Source organism: Chiloscyllium punctatum, chromosome 48 (genome assembly GCF_047496795.1).
Source record: "Chiloscyllium punctatum isolate Juve2018m chromosome 48, sChiPun1.3, whole genome shotgun sequence".
Taxonomy (NCBI): Eukaryota; Metazoa; Chordata; class Chondrichthyes; order Orectolobiformes; family Hemiscylliidae; genus Chiloscyllium; species Chiloscyllium punctatum.
The window spans coordinates 50539756-50557284 of record NC_092786.1 but is presented as its reverse complement, the minus strand read 5'-3'; the positions used below and the strand labels follow the sequence as shown (position 1 = coordinate 50557284).

At 41.4% G+C, this 17529-nt stretch overlaps 1 protein-coding gene across 2 annotated transcripts in view; it reads right to left on the bottom strand.

The window, feature by feature from the left end:
• The window catches only part of LOC140469016 (perilipin-2-like), a 36054-nt gene continuing 18525 nt past the window's right edge, over positions 1-17529 (bottom strand). For both annotated transcript variants that reach the window (XM_072565199.1, XM_072565198.1), the window contains exons 7-10: positions 15627-15767; positions 10193-10450; positions 1624-1988; positions 1-1302 (exon numbers count right to left, since the gene is read on the bottom strand). In XM_072565199.1, the coding sequence (XP_072421300.1) occupies positions 1167-1302; positions 1624-1988; positions 10193-10450; positions 15627-15767 (900 nt within the window). In that variant the 3' untranslated portion in view covers positions 1-1166. The remainder of the gene's footprint in view (positions 1303-1623; positions 1989-10192; positions 10451-15626; positions 15768-17529) is intronic.

Genomic DNA, 17529 nt, shown 5'->3' with positions numbered 1-17529 from the left:
GTAATACTGTGCACATTAATACACTGAACAGCATCAGCAACATTTAAAATAGGTAATCTCATTATTGTGAGCAGCATCAAAAGCCATCTCTCCTGATCTCCTTCATTGGGATTTACAGATGAGGAAATTCTATTGGGTTGCTTTCTTTAGAACAGAGCAAACTAAGGAGAGACTCCAATCAAGATGGAGCAGTTATACCAGGCCTAGATAAGGAGAAAGGGAGGGTCAATATCTAAACAGGGGGAGAGATTTGAACTCATTAGTTGGACGGGAACTGAGGAGAGAGTTCTTTTAAGAAACCTAATGTGCAGAAGGTCTAGAACTCCCTGCCTGAAGAAAGGGTGATAAATGCACCTTAAATACTTTAGGTAGATACTGGAATTGCTGTAATTGCTATGCCTGGATCTGCAAGCTCCTGAAAAATAATTCATACTTAATTTGGTGGTACTCATTGTGAACAACATCATGAGGACGTAATTGACAGGAAGGGTAAATAGGATCTTGGGGCAGACAGACCAAAGTGAAGGTCCTCACAACAATCTTTGCAATAATGTAGAGCCCATTCAAATGCGTAAATAGTTGCCAAGGTGCAATTGATTATATCTTCTTTGCTGTACAAGTCTTCTTGATAGACCAGATGTTGACTACCTTCACAGACAGTGTACCAAGTTTAGAAAGAACTCAGCAGGTCTGGCAGCATCTTTGGAGTGAAAGCATAGCCAAATGTTTCAGTTCTTACTGGGCCCAAAACGCTTTCTCTCTCCACAGAATACTGGCAGACCTGCTGATCTTCTTCTGCAATTTCTGGTTTCGTTTCTGATTTCCAACATCCACAGTTTAGATTTAGATTACTTACAGTGTGGAAGCAGACCCTTTGGCCCAACAAGTCCACACCGACCTGCCGAAGCGCAACCCACCCAGTTCTTTTTTAAGCTCAGGAAAAAAACCTGCACATTAAAAGATACAAATGGCAGTCACACACATCATTATGGACACTTATGCAAAATGCGATCAGGAATGTCATATACATTTAAGGCGCCACCATGACAAAGCTGATAGGCAAGTCATCGAGCTGAATCCCTTCCAGGTCTGTGTGCAAGTCACGGATCTGACTCAGCCATTTCATCTCCCGAGATTAGATTCTGCAAATAGTTACATCCTGCCCCTCAAAGTGAAGCAGAAAACTCTACTGTGTTCAGCCTTGCTCCCACATTATAAATATTTGCATCAGTTCCCTTCCTTGACGAGGCTGTGATGATTCCATTCATAACTGCACAGCCACCCACCAGTTGGTGCTTAGTTCTGCAAATAATACAAAGATGTCACTTAAGCAGATAAAATTGAAGAGGTTTCACTAAACTTAAGAACACTACAGAACAGTCAGATATTTAACAACAGCATTTAAACTGATTGTTGGCGATATAGTCGAGAAAGAAGCTGTAGATTTTGACCAACTCTCTAGCCAAGTATTTGTTGAAAGTATTTGTTCGTGAAGAGTGCTTGCTCAATGATCATTTCTATGGTTATGATTGCTCACTGCTACCTCTTGCCAAGTTGGACCAATGCCGTGTCTAATTCACTGGCTTACTCCGGTTGTTCCAAAATTAGGATGGATTAGGACACCTTAGCCCGGACTCCCCAAGGGCTTCCATGCCTTGTTGCTCTTGGAATACTGACACTTCAGCTTGCTCAAGGTCTTTCTGTAAATGTTCATTAGAGACCATAGACTCTGGGCATGTCTCTTCCAGGTCATTCCGTCCCAAGTTGAGACTTGCAGAGGTTACACCTTCTGATTCGATTACAGCTGTAGGATTTGAATTTTCACTAGATGTAGAGTCAGCCTCTCTTCCTGGGGAGACTGGAGATTTAGAAATTTGCGCCATTATTCCCTCCTTGGCTGGTCTTGGCACAAGAGATCTCCAGCTTCGGTTTCTATTCACTCCCATTTCAAACTTTGTCTCGTCCTCCTCTGCAGACATTCCAGGGAGCTACAAGCAACAAACATAGAATCAACCAACTCCCCACAGAAAAGCAAAAACAATCTTACCTGGAGAGGATATCAAAACGCAAAGAGTTAGCAACTACATAATTAATTCTCCAAGCTTGAATCAATTGCCAAGTTATTAACTACAAAGCCTTAAAAAGCTGGTCAGCATGTCTGTTTTAATAAAATTCAAGTAAGCCACTCATTCATTCAGTTCAGAGCTAGTCACCTCTGGCACCCGTCAAAAATCTTGCAATTCTGACTCTGCCCAGGAGCAATTTCCTTGGATCTGCATGCACTGTCAACAGAACTTTGTTGTAAGTATGACACAATCCATGCTCCTTAAACAGCTCATTGGAAGTGATGAAGCAGGAGCTATTTATAGGACATTCTGGCCCGAGCCGCCTGAATAAATTTAGTTGGAGAAAGTGAGGACGGCAGATGCTAGAGATCAGAGTCAAAAAGTGTGGCGCTGGAAAAGCACAGCCGGTCAGTAGCAGATTTGACATTGAGCATAATGATATTCCTGATGGAGAACTTATGCTTGAAACATCAATTCTCCTGCTCCTCGGATGCTGCCTGACCAGCTGTGCTTTTCCAGCACCACACTTTTTGACTGGATAAATTTAGTGATCTGTACTCCAGGTTAGTCCAGTATTTGTTTAACTTTAGCTAAAAAGGAAAGATGTACATCCCTCAACCACTGTATTCTTACCTCATTTCTATCACCACGTACTTGTATTTTAGTCCTTTGTTGAAGTTAATGGTCTCTCTGCACCAACCTTTTGTTTATTCCTATTAAAGATATGTAGTCAAGGACAAAGTCAGAAGTCACACAACACGAAGTTATAGTCCAACAGGTCTACCTGAAATCACAAGCTTTTGGAGTGCTGCTCCTTCAGCAGGTGAACTCCACTGTTGGGCTATAACCTGGTGCCTAGTGACTGCTGATTAAGAATGATGACAATCTTTAACTATAGAAAAACATGGCTATGAACCCAGGCAACGAATGCACAAAAGGTGGTTATATTATGAGGATTGGTTGAGCAGTTTACTGAGGTTTAGGAGAAAGAGAGATGATCTTATAGCAAGAGAACATTGAGGGACTAGGACTTGACAGCGTAGATGCTGAGAGAGAGAAAGATTCCCCTCACGGGGAATCTAGAGCAAGGAATGACAATTGCAAAGCAAGAGCTGTCCCATCTAAAAACAGAGGGGAGAAGAATTTTATTCTCTCAAAATGGTTGTTGGTTTTCAGAATTCTCTTCTCTGGGAGAGCAGTTGAGGTTGGATTATTGAACATATTCAAGGCTGTGTCAGACAGAGTTTTATTAAAACAGAGTGGAGTTAATAGAGAAAGTGGAGTATGCACACAAATCAGATCATCCACAGTCTTCCTGACTAGCAGTCATCTTGACTTTAAACCAGGAATAGACCAGTAAGTCACCAGACTATGTACACTTTGCTAATCTTAAAACAGCAAGGCTAATTGTAACCCTCTAATTAGAAATTACTAACAGGATTTTATTAGCCACCTTTATGGGACCTCAGAAATCCTGATGAAGGGCTTATGCCCAAAATGTCGACTTCTCGGATGCTGCCTGACCTGCTGTGCTTTTCCAATGCCGCACTTTTCTATTCAGAAATCCTAGTCAAACTATCTATTTCAGACACAATCAAAATGCAAATTGTGTCAAAAGTTTGGAAACTTCAAAATATTCCTGGTTCTTCAACCAATGACTATGAGGGTTTTACTGAGAATGGGAACAAGTGTTGGGGAAGACAACCCACTCTAAAGAGGCAAGATAACCATAACATTTATAACAGTGGTCACAGTCTCCATTGTTATTCATAGAATCAGAGTCCCTACAGTGTGGATACGGGTCATTTGGCCCTACAAGTCCACACCGATCCTCTGAAGATTAACCCACCCTGACCCATTCACCTACTACTCTAGTTTTACCCCAATGAATGCATCTAACCTACACATAGCTGAAAACTATGGGCAATTTTATGAAGGCCAATTCACCTAATGTGCACATTTTTGGCTTGTGGGAGGAAACCCACACAAACACGGGCCGACTGTCTGTGAGGAGTGTACCCAGTCGCCCCAGGCTGGAATTGAACCTGGGGTTCCTGGTGCTGTGAGGCAGTAGTGCTACCCACTGAGCCACTGTGCTGCAATTCAGTCTTTAGGTTTAACTGGGGCGGAGTTTGCTCCAGGAGGTGGCGATTGCCTTCATACTCAAGAGTTTGAGCATGAAGGGTCATGGCTACTTTCTCCTGGCCCCCCCAAGCTCTCCCAATGACCTCTGCCCTACAGACAGTATTCCCCACTGGGGCTGGAAATCAAAAGTACAGGCTACTGTAGCCCCTGCTGCCAGACTGGATGTCAAGCCTTTCAATCAGGCCAACTTCTGGGCTGGCATCTTGACAGGGCTAAAAGCTCCATGCGGTGGAATCAAACATTATCCCAATTAATTCAACATTTGAATGGTTACAAGGCTAATGGGTTCACAGCCAATGCTATTTTAAGTATAGGACTTCATATTCACAAAAGCAAAATTGGCAGTCAACAAGTAAACCAATGAAATAGATGTTCAATCACTCAATGAAATCTGGACAAACTTGGGAGACGCACCACACAGTCTGCAGTAGTTTAAGGACGCAGCTCCTTGCCACCTTCACAAGGGCATCAAAGGATGGGCAATAAATGCTGGCCCAGCCAGCGACACCCACATCCCACAAAGTATACTTTATTACAAAAAAAAGTCATCCTGGACATTTCCACGGAAACGTAAAAAAGGAAAACTATATTTTAGAAGGCCTAGTTTCCAGATTAGGGGTTACGTTTCTTTACCTGAATGGGATGATGTAACTTTGCCTAACATTGGACTGAGACAGACAGGAGTGCACAAGCACTTAAATGCAAAATAAGTTGAAAATGTGCACATTGAAGTAAGCTCTGACACAAATGTGCCATCTTGTAAATGCAGCTTGTCTGACAGAGCTTGCACAGGTAGATATTGTGCAGTGGTTGTAGGCGCCTCTCCACCCAATAGCTCACAGCTCAAATCACAATAGTTAGAGGTTATCAACCTGGACAAATCAAATATTCAGGAGCTGAAATATTGAAAGTGCCTTGACTGCTGGACAGTTTGCGCACTTACTCAGAAAACCTAAACTCCAATCATCATTTATGCAACGCAGACAGAAGTGAGCCATCAAGTTTAATGACTTGGGGGAGTATACAGCTCCCCTTTCTATTTTTCCTGAACAAGTCACTCTGTACTTGAGTTCTAACTATCATTTCCCCGTCATCTAGATTTAGTGAATAATAAAAAAAAAAGCAGGATGAAAAATGAAATGCAAGATGACAAGTTTGACATTAATGTCTCCCCCATTACCCCCCTCCCCACCAGCCAACTGTTGAGCACTCAGTTCTCGTGCAATTCAAGGATCAAGCTATATTAGACAGAGTCTTTACAATACTTAAGAAATCTTTAATAGGGAACCTAAAGTACTACTATGTTGCCAAACAACTACACACAAAACCAATGAACTTCACACACTGTCTCAGGACAAATGTTTCATCCACTATATCTGCAGGTATTTTCTGAAAACAGATGGTAAAAATCTTTTTTTTAAAAACAAAATATGTTGGACTAATTTCTTACATTACAACTGTGACTGCACTTCAGAAAACACTTGACTGTAAAGCACTTTATGACCAAAAGCACTTCAAATACTTTATATAAATCCAAAATCTCTGGAGAATGAAACAAACAAATTTTATTGTCTTTATAAATCACTCTAGTCTCCTCAAAAACGGTCCGTACAAACAGGACACCACCACTGTCATAAACTAAAAACTTTTAAGGCAAGTCTCAAAGCATGGGAACGTTCAACAGGGTTAAGGGGACACTGTGGTATAATGGTAACGCCACTAGCAAACCAGAGGCCCTAGAGAAACGGAGTTCAAATCCCACCACAGAGCTGGCCTGACAGATTAATCCTTGATAGTCTAAGAAAACTCAAAAGATCATTTACGGCTTTAAAAGTCAAATATTGATCAGTGTTGTTGGCCTGAAAAGTGCTAACAAAAATGTATTGTATAGCTCTGTCCACCGATATAAATGACTAGCTTCGCCAAAGACAGTCAGTTCCATTCATTCTTAGTGAAACTTCCCCTGATCATACAACTTCAGTTAGCTTAATATCTTCGAGATACCCAGGGTCTTCCAGCAGTGTGACATCATTCCTTAGGTTTGATAGGCAACAATAAGGTAGCAAGACTTCCTTGTTACTCAAAAGGGGACTCTTCTGTCAAGACATCAATATTGGCATAATTTACCATTTAGTTTTGGTAAGCCTCAGATTAGTACTGGAAGGTGTGACTGGGAACAGCATATCTACCCAAAAGGAGATCCTGTTCTCAGCAGGCACTTGTCCAAACCAGAAGACAACTCTTTCAAACAAGAGAAAATTGAAAATATGATCGATAGGTGCCATTACAAGTTTCAACATTGCACAATCTTCCCACCTGTGTTCAAGTATCTGCATCTGTAGGTATCCTGTCCCCATTTACAGGCTACAATCTACTCAGTAAACGGAAAAAGCAACAGGGAAGGAGTTTGGCAGAAAAACAGATCAAGAGTAGATTTAAAAGTACATCAAAAGCATCTTGCAATGTTTAGAGAGAGGGGGAACAAGTTAGAACGGATTATTTGTTCTAGGAATTGATCCATTCCAGGCTAATCTTGGGTACCACTTTAATATTTACAGCTGTCAAAACACTGAAGTTGGCTTGTCTGTCTCGACAGGATTAAATGGGTTAATAAGCAAAGGCAATTACTTGCTTTGCCATGCATGGTAAGCAGGGCGGAGGGCACATTGGCCATGTTGAACTGTTACATTCTATTTCTTATTTAATGAAACAAATACCGAGGGATTTTAATTCATTTCATTTTGAACTAGACTATTTAAAAATATTGAACAAAAGTTGGACAATTTTTGTTTGAAACTGGCCTCAAGCTAAGGCTAACTGAGCAAACAAGTCTGGACTGAGTTTAGTCTTGCAAGTGGAATTGACTAAGAGACTGAGATTGAGGAATGTCAAACAGAATCTCAGATTCAATACTCTCACCTCCACCCCTCCCCCTATCTTTCACAAAACAATGTCATATTCACGATAATGGTGAAACGATCAATTGTTCACCAGGAATCGATTAACTCTGTGGGTTAGTTAATTTTTTTTAAATCAATAAAACACATTGTAGGTTATGAAACAGACTTTACAGCAAACCAAATGGTTTGTTTGAGCAGCTTGCAAAACCATGCAGTACTAACTGGCAATCAGTTGTAGCATTGTATACACAGAACATATGGAACCTTTGTTTTGAAAGGTAAGGTACACATGCAACAGAATAAAAAACTTATTAAAAATAATCACACTTTCAATAATTGCCTGCAGAGTTATTCCTTTGCTGAATAGGTGTCAGTTCACCAGGCCAAGAAACTAAATAGTCTCCAATCCACTGTCTTTTCCAAGGGCTTTGATGTCAAAATGATACAGACTTAAAAAATGCTGGCATTTATGTGCTGGAGGGGCAGAGCCTCAAAAGGAAATCAAATACAATCCCATTTTGGTTTAATTACAACAAACACAGGGCTTGGAGAATATTGACATCTTACTGGAGCACGTCCTCCTATCAAGGTCAATGAATAAATCAGACTTTAGTCGGAGGCTGATGGAGGAGGAATGGAGGCTGGGAAAAAGCCAAATCCAATGCGATTAAAGATAAGTCCACCTTCATTCCTGCAAAAAGCTTAATGTCACCGTTTCTAAATAGTCTTTTGCATTATAGTCAACTCTAAGGCTTTCCCATCAAAATCCTTGTCCCCTCCCTCAGTTTTGTTTTCCTCCTTTCAGCAATGTCGAGGCTTTGGAACACCAAGCTCATCATTAATGCACTCATCTCTTGCAATTTGATGTTGCCTTTCTCCTCGTATGGACATTTAAAAAAACTTCCCACAAATCTTGGGAGTGCCAATGCAGGATTCTACTCAGGAGTGCGCACTGTTCACCGTGGATTCGGAGTTCAGGTTAGCGAGCAAGCTTTGCACTCCCAATTTATTTTGCCCCTTATCTTTGCTTACCCAAACCTCACCTTCACAAAAGGGAAGTTTTATTATTCTTCATCTAAGGGAAACAAAAGTAGGGTCACTCAATCCTTCAATTACATTGAAGGTTAATTTGTATCCCAACTCCAATCTTAGATAAGGTGAATAGCAAAGATGGAGGAATTCAAAACTAGAGGGCATAATTTTAAGGTGAGAGGAGAAAAGATTCCAAACAGGACCCGAGTGTCAATTTTATCTCACAGATGGTGGTTTGTATATGGAATGAACTGCAAGAGGAAGTCTTAGTTGCAACAACAACATTTAAAAGACATTTAGACAGGTACATGAATAGGAAAGGCTTAGAGGGATATGGCCCATATACAGGAAGATGGGATTAGATTAGTTTGGGAAAATTGGTCATCATGGACAAGTTGGACCGAAGGGTCTGTTTCCATGCTTTATGACTCTATCCCCTTGGTTGTGTAGCTTTGAATACCAAAACAAATATCTTAATCATTCAATAAACCTCTCATTAAAAAAGGACTCTCAACCAAGGACCAAATTGTATAGGAAACAGAAACACATTATTTTGGTGTCTTAATTTCTCCTAAAGTGCTTTATTGGTTTAAGGAAAAGCTATCCTATACATGGCTGACCTCTAAGTTTTGTTGGCTGCGTTAAATGTCCATAAGTGTTCCTCTCAAACAAACATATCCTGTACCTTGAACACAAGAGATAACCTCTGAAATGTAATAAAATTAAAGCACTTTTCACACACACGTTTGGTTTCTTTCCACTAGATTACCTCCTTTCCCGAACATACCCAGCCCGCCCACCCTGAATGTCTAGATATTTTTAAAACGGAACAATTAAGTTAAGTACCATTTTGAATTGACATATTATTGCAGTATTAACATTCAAATACCACTGCTATGCTTGTTTGAAATGGTAACATTCAGACATTGCCCACGGCACAGATTGTCAGTTTAAAATTCTTAGCAACAGACACTAAAGAAAAACCGAGAATGGTAAATTGCCTTAATAGGGGCAGTGGTCCCACAAATTTTATAGAATTCCATCAAAATAGTGCGCTCAAGACTAGGCATGTCAAAAGGGCATGACATTTTCGCCAACAATAGGAGACTATGCGATCAAACCAATCTATTCTTTCTGACAAGGGAAATTCAGTGGATTAACTCTGGGACCTTCTACAGAGCTACTTAGTCGAGTGACACACCCTTGGCACACATTCTCCCTTACTGAGGCAGAACACACTTACAGGAAATTTGGCAACGTCTCAAAGGCTATAACTGATTGCAACCAACAAGATAAAAGGAACACTTAATATCAATGCAATAATTCCTCTTTGAATAAATTGCCTTGTGGTTTTGCAGTTATTTGATACAGCTGGAACATAATGCCACTTTTTAAATTATTTTCAAATTTTAAAAATGGCTAGGATGTAAAAATAGCCCCAAGACCAACAAACAGCTCTGCGGAATATTTTCTGCACTCAATGCTTCTGTACAATTCCTCTTGTGTACTTTTTCCTGCAGTATTTTTCTCTTCTGTTAAATCAGAGTTTGCTTCCAATATTTAGAACCTGCCAGTCATAAATATTGTTCATAGAATACTTCAGGTATTGAGGTACGCCTGTAACCAGCACTAATTATCCAATCATTTTCACTATTTCGACATATAATTTCCAGCTCAGAAACAGGCCATTCAGCCCAACTGGTCAGTGCTGATATTTATGGTCTACAGGAGCCTCTTCCCATTAAATGTTGTAACAATTGCAATACTACTGCCATAGAAATTGAGATGTGCGATAAACGTAAAATATTTTTGCCTCCCTGTTTGGTTGCTCTTAAGAAAACATGGTGAGATTAAAAGATTGAAAGAGTTTAGACCTAATTAAAAAGGATACTGGAAAGGGTTCACAGACTAGGAAAGTGAATGTACTCTCTGCTGGAAAAGACAGAGGTAACTGCACAAAGGTCCAGATTTTTAACTATGACACATAGAAAATGCATAGCAGTTAAAAATATGGACCTTTGCACAGTTTGATTTTTGAAAGGCACTTACCAGCAAGATACTGACAAGATAGCTTAGGACATGATCTTTCTTCACAATTAGGGCTTTCCATGCATCCCACAATTTTCCTTTTATTTGGGATATAAAACAGCCCAGGAAGATGATAAGATTATTGGACCAAAGCTGTTGGTTCAACTTCTGAATAGTAGCGAAAACTTGCTGCATCTTCATCTGCACAACATTTGATATTTTATTTAGGTTGGTAACAAAAATACTTTGGAAGTTCTTACAAAGATCAAGAACTTCAGGCTGCAAAATAAAAACATATATAGTTACTTAAAAAAACAAACTCAAGGAACTTTAAATCATTCAAAATGTCTAACTCCACCCATTTCATCTCAAGCACAATTAGGAATGGGCAACCAATACTAATCTCGCTGGTGAATACTTATCTTTGGCAAAAGACACTCACTTAGATAGTTTCATGAGCATCTCCTAGATACCACCCTAAAATGAAGCACAAGTCCATGACAAGATGTTGGATTTGCACCAAAATGAGGTTCATGATCCCTCAACACCTAACTCAGAGTTTCTCCAAAAGTGACCAATTATTTGCCAGTGATTTGGCTGGTTTAGCCAGAACACCCTTCCTCAGGCCTCCAACACCACAGCAGCAGATACCAACTGTTCAGTTAAAGAAGAAGTCATGCCTCTATTTTGAGGTGTTCTTTCTACAAATTTTAAATTTGAAAAGGTATGGCCTCAGCAGTCAATTCATCGTTGTGGAAATTAAACCCTTTCCAGAGGCCAGCTGGAGAGCAGGCAGATAGGGATGGCCTCAGTAAGCTAGGAATGCTGGCACCCCCCTCTGCTCAGCACCAAGACCCTACCTCCACGCAACTGGCCTACTCTCTCACAGGCAACACAAGGCCAACTGCTGGCCTTCAGGAAATTTTCAATTCCTGTTGAAATAGCCAATGAGATCAGCCTCATTGTTACCTACCACTTGTGGAAAATTAATACTTCACACCCCAGTCCTGCCTCTAGGAAAATGTTGGGAGATGTCTCAATTGAGTTCATTGAGGAGCAGGAGAATCAACATTTCGGGCAAAAGCCCTTCATCAGGATGAAGGGCTTTTACCCGAAACACCAATTTTCCTGCTCCATGGATGCTGCCTGACCTGCTGTACTTTTCCAGCACCACTCTAATCTTGACTCTGATCTCCAGCATCTGCAGTCCTCATTTCTGTCCTTCATTGTGACCTAGTCTGACTACTGTACAAGAACAACGTCCAGGACGATCCTAGCTCCTGAATAGGAATCCTGCCAAGCTCCTTCCCCACTTGCCTCATCCAAAGCTAGGAAATGAAAGAAATCTGCGCAATATGGTTTTGTATCAATTTAAAAACTGTGCACTTTCTAAACTTTGGAATATAGCAAGCTTCAAAAGCAAGTAGCAGCACCTCAATGTCAATACCACAAATCACTCAATCACCAACTAGTCAACATTTTACCATGCTAAAATGTTTCATAATATTTCGTAATCTCCCAAGATCTAATCTTATTTGACCTGGCAGACAACCTCACTGAAGCATCTTTCCTTGTTGCTATGGCTTTATACAATATTCAGTTATTGTGACGGCAAAAAAGAAAATGGTCTTCAAATAAGCTGAATTCAATCTCATGGTTTTCCTATCAGGGTGGAAGGATCTGAAAAGGGGTCGTAGAACATAGAACATAATACAGCACAGAACGGGCCCTTCAGCCCACGATGTTGTGCCGAGGATTATTCCTAATCGAAGATAAAATAACCTAACCTACACACTTCTCAATTCACTGTTATCCATGAGCATGTCCAGCAGTCGCATAAAATGTCCCTAATGACTCCGCTTCCACCACCACTGCCGGTAGCAAGGCATTCTATGCATTCACAACTCTGTGTAAAGAACCTATCTCTGACGTCTCCTTAATACCTTCCTCTTAATATCTTAAAACTAACCCCTCGTGCGTGTCAATCCTGCCCTGGGGAAATGTCTCTGGCTATTGACTCCATCATTGCCTCTCATTACCTTGTATACCTCGCTCGGGTCACCTTTCTTCCTCCTTCTCTCCAGAGAGAGAAAAGTATGAGCTTAGTCAACCTCTCTTCTTAAGACAAGCCGTCCAGTCCATCCAGCATCCTGGTAAGCCTTCTTTGCACCCTCTCCAAAGCCGCTACATCTTTCCTATAACAGGGCGACCAGAACTGAACACAATATTCTAAAAGTGTGGTTTCTCTAGGATCTTGTAGAGCTGCATCAAAACCTTGCGGCTCTTAAACTTGATCCCCCAGTTAAATAAAAGCCAAAACTCCGTATGCTTTCTGAACAACCCTATCCACTTGGGTGGAAACTTTGAGGGATATGTGTACTTGAACACCAAGATCTTGCTGTTCCTCCACACTGCCAAGAATCCTGTCTTTAATCCTATATTCAGCATTCGAGTTCGACCTTCCAAAATGCATCACTTTGCATTTATTCAGGTTGATCTCCATCTGCCATTTCTCAACCCACATCCTGTCTATGTCACGCTGCAGCCTGCAATAGCCCTCGAACTATGAATGGCACCTCCAAGCTTTTTGTCATCGGCAAATTTACTAACCCATTCAATCTCCTCATCCAAGCCATTTATAAAAACTACAAAGAGCAGAGGCCCAAGAACACAGCCCTGCGGGACCCCACTCAACACTGACCTCCAGGCAGAATACTTACCATCTACAACCACTCTCTGCCTTCTGTCAGACACCTAAATCTCCATGTATCCCATACCTCCTGACTTCATGAATGAGCCTAACATGAACCTTATCAAATGCCTTGCTGAAGTCCACATACACCACATCCACTGCTCGACCTGTCTCATCACCTCCTCAAAGACCTCAATAAGGTTTGTGAGGCATGACCTGCCCCCCACAAAGCCATGCTGACTGCCTTTCCAAATAGTCATAAATCCTATCCCTCAGAATTCTTTCCAAAAACCTTGCTGACCACAGACGCAATACTGACTGGTCTGCAATTGCCAGGGATTTCACTATCCCCCTTCTTGAAAAGAGGAACAATATTCATCTCCCTCCAATCCTCCGGTAAAACTCTCGTGGAGAGTGAGGAAGCAAAGATACTCACCAGCAGCTTAGCAACCTTTGTCGCTTCTCAGAGCCATCTGGGAAAAATCTAGTCTGGCCCTGGGGACTTATCAATCTTAACATTTACCAAAATTTCAAGCACCTCAACTTCATCAATCTTGATCTGCTCAAGCCGGTTTCCCAGATTCTCAAAGTTCTCATTCACAACAAGGTTCCTTTTTTTGGTGAAAACCGAAGCAAAAAAAACTCATTTAGGGTTCCCCCTATTTTCTCAGACTCCATGCACAAATTCCTACACTATCCCTGACTGGACCTACCTTCTGAAGAAGGGCTTATGCCCGAAACGTCGATTCTCCTGTTCCTTGGATGCTGCCTGACCTGCTGCGCTTTTCCAGCAACACATTTTCAGCCTTGGCCCTACCTTCTCCCTGATGATTCACTTATTCTTCATGTATGAGTAAAATGCCTGCTGGTTCTCTCAAATCCTTCCTGCCAAGCCTTTTTCATGCCCCCTCCTGGCTCTCCTCAGTCCAATTCTGAGCTCCTTTCTAGTAAGCTGACGTCATGTGGCAGAACTGCTCAAGACTGAACATCCAGGTCCTCTTTCTGGCACAATTCTTCCTTTTTTTTTTAAATAAAAGCAATGGGAGAATGTTTTAAATGGCTCACCAACAAGATGATACTATGGATCACACACTAAATCAGCTAATGAAGAGCCAACAGGCAGGTATCTCTCACTACAATAATGGCAACCTGGGTCACCAAAACCTTCCAACCAAATCAAGGCTGGCTGATTCCCAGTCCTGGAGGCTGACGGATTTCCTTCTTGCCCTGCACATCACTTTGGTCACCCCCACCAGGAAATTGGTCATCTTTCTCACCCACTAGGGAGGCAGGTGATTGCGTGGTGTAGGCCCTCAAGTGGTAATTAATTGACATCTTAAGGGTCATAAATCGGTGGCAAAAACTCAATTAAAAGCTCCCAATTAAAACTAGTTGTGTGCAACAGCATTTCTGGATATAAAATACCTCATTGGAAAAAAGGTTCTTGGGTAGTGGTACTATCCCTACTTCTGAACAAGGAGGCCTGAGGCAAGTCCTACCTCACCCAGATGGTGTTTACTAACATCTCTGAACAGATCGATTAGAAAACAGCTAAAGTAGACCTTTTCGCCCAACACTCAATTGTTGAGGGAGTGGGGAAATTTCTCGACACAACTAATTTTTCCTTCTTGCCACCTCCAGGGGAAGGAAAAATTAGATGTCTGCCAGGTCAATGTAATCTGCAATAAACTACTACTTGTTCAATTCAAGAACTACTACTGGTTAGGGTCTGAAGGTCCCCATTTGCATGAAGATCACAGTAGCATAAGCATCCAATGATTTGACAACACGTACAGCAGTTCAGCTCAGGAATGGGGACAAAGATGTAGGCACTTGGACATTTACAGCAACGTGACTGATTCTTAACAGTCCTCGGAAAAGGATTAGCAAGCCATTCCAAGACAATTTAGGGATGGGAAACAAATGCTGGTCTGGCCAACAACTCCCAGAAGAGAGAAAAAAAAAATCAAGCTTCTGCATTGAAAAATTACAAAAACAGAACATTTTTATAGGCAACAGGCCTGTCCTGGTTTGCGAATGAGTTCTGTTCTAGAATCTGTTCACGAGTCAATTTTTTTGCCAATCGGAGCATAATTCGGGACAATGTAAAGCAGCTGTTCATAAGTACAGGAAATGTTCACAGTAAATCTTTACATTTTTGAAATAATCTAAGGGATCGCATTCGTAAGTCAGACTTTTGTAAGTTGACTGCAATGCAGTCACGTGGATCTTTTCATGGATTGGTTTATTGGTATTTTGCTAGTTGTCAAACCAGCGTAACATTACATGAAAACAATTGTTTGAACTGGAGGAGAAATGATTAGTCACGTGGGATAAGACATTTACTTTGGGTCCACGGAACATTTTGTTTCATTTCATTTGCCAACTTGTGTTTCCAGTGGTACTTCCATCAGCCTGGTAGATTCCTCTTCATGCTGAGGATAAGTTGCAGCCAAGAATAATTTAAATAGTACATTTTCTTGGAGGGAAAATCTCATTTGAAGAGCTCTTCGAAATCCCTGGTGTGAATGAAACATCAACTTTGCAAAAACATGCTTCTGGCAAGAACGAAGTCCACTGAACCCAGATAATCTCAAGCATCCCTCCAACCCCCAAATTCCAATGTGCTATTTTAATTCAAAGCACTGTGGGGATCAATCCCACAATCTTCCAAATTTTCCATTAGACAAGGTTCTGTGCTGGAATTTGCAAATGGAGCAATCTACAGTTTTTTGACCTCAGAGTTTCATAATCAAAATTTACCTCCACAATTGTGCCTTCCTTTTGCTCTCCTTCTAGGTCGTTAGTGCTGGTCAGCAGCCAGCTTAATACCCATCTGTTGACCAAATCCTGTGCCTTTGAATTGATGCTGGCAATTTCCGGGTTTTCTTTGGCCAAAGTTCCCTGTTGGGCAGGGTATGGGCAAAAAAAATAGAAGCTTTACTCAATTTATTTTCAAAAGTTATAATATATATAAAAAGTTCTTTCAATATCTCTATGGTTCAATTGGAGGGAAACTACAACCATTGAACCCCTCCACCAACCTGTCTCCCTAGCTGGGGAACAGAGTTTGGAGTGAAGATAATGGCTTCAGTCTTTAAAAATTGCTCATAAGCAAGGTGTTCCACAAGATTCCTCGTGGTAGACTGATTAGTAGGGTTAGATTCCATGGAAAACAGGGAGAGCTAGCTATTTGGATACAGAACTGGCTCGAAGGTAGGAGACAGAGGATGATGGTGAAGGGCTGCTTTTCAGACTGAAGGCCTGCGACCAGCTGTGTGCAAGAAGAATTAGTGCTGGATCTACTGTCTGTCTTAATTTATATAAACGATTTGGATGTGAATGTAGGAGGTACAGTTAATAGGTTTGCAGATGACAGTTGGAGGTATAGTGGATAGCAAAGAAATTTGCCTCAGAGTACAATGGGACCTTGATAGGCCGAGAAGTGGCAGTCAGAATTTACTTTAGAAAAATAGGAATTGGAAAGGCAAATCAGGGCAGGACTTATACAGTTAATGGTAATGTCCTATGAGTGCGGCTGAACAGAGAGACCTTGGAGTGCAGGTTCGTAGTTCCTTGAAAGTGAAGTCGCAGATCGACAGGATAGCGAAGGTGGCATTTGGTATGCTGGTCATGATTTGGAGATGCCAGTGTTAGACTGGGGTGTACAAAGTTAAAAATCACACAACACCAGGTTGTCCAACAGGTTGAATTGGAAGTACTAACTTTTGGAGCGCTGCACCTTCATCAGGTTAACCACCACTCCACAACCACCTGAAGGAGCAGTGCTCCAAAAGCTAAGTGCTTCCAATTAAACCTGTTGGACTATAACCTGGTTTTGTGATTTTTAACTTTGGTATGTTTGCCTTTATTGGTCAGTGCATGGAGTACAAGAGTTGGGAGTTGTGGCTGTACAGGATATTGGTTAGGCCACTTTTGGAATACTGCATTCACTTCTGGCCCCTCTGCTGTAGAGAGGATGTTGTGAAACTTGAAAGCTTTCAGAAAAAAATTACAACGATTTTGACAGGGTTGGAGGGTTTAAATTATAGGAAGACGTTGGATAGATTGGGGCTATTTTCCCTGGAATGTCAAGAGACTGAGGGGTGACCTTATAGAGATTTACGAAATTATGAGGCACATGGATAGGGTGAAGAGGCAAGGTCTTTTCCCCAGGGTAGGGGAATCCAGAATTAGATGGCATAGGTTTGAGGAGAGAGATTACCCTACTGATCAAGAATCTCTGTCTCAGCCTTAAATATACAATGACCTCACGGCTCGCTATGGCAAGGAATTCTTGAAGCTGTTGGTGCACGTGCTTAAGCTTTTGTACAACTGCCTGATGGAAGTTGTTGGAGGAGCGGAAGGAGTCTTGGAGGTGGTCAGCTGCCTTTCCATGGCAACGAGAAGTGTAGACGGAGTCAACGGATGGGAGGCTGGCTTGCGTGATGGTCTGGGCAGTGTTCACACTTTTTGTAGGTGGGGGGTGGCAGTCATGTAAAATTATTAAAAGTGAGAGTGGGATGGAGTCAGATACTCACTATCTCCCTGCAGACCCCATTTAAAGCAGGCAGAGTGAGAAGGACATCTGAACATTGGAGGAAACCAAACACTCGAGAAAGAGAGAGAGAGAAAAAAAAAAGAGAGAACGGAAAGGAGAGAGAAC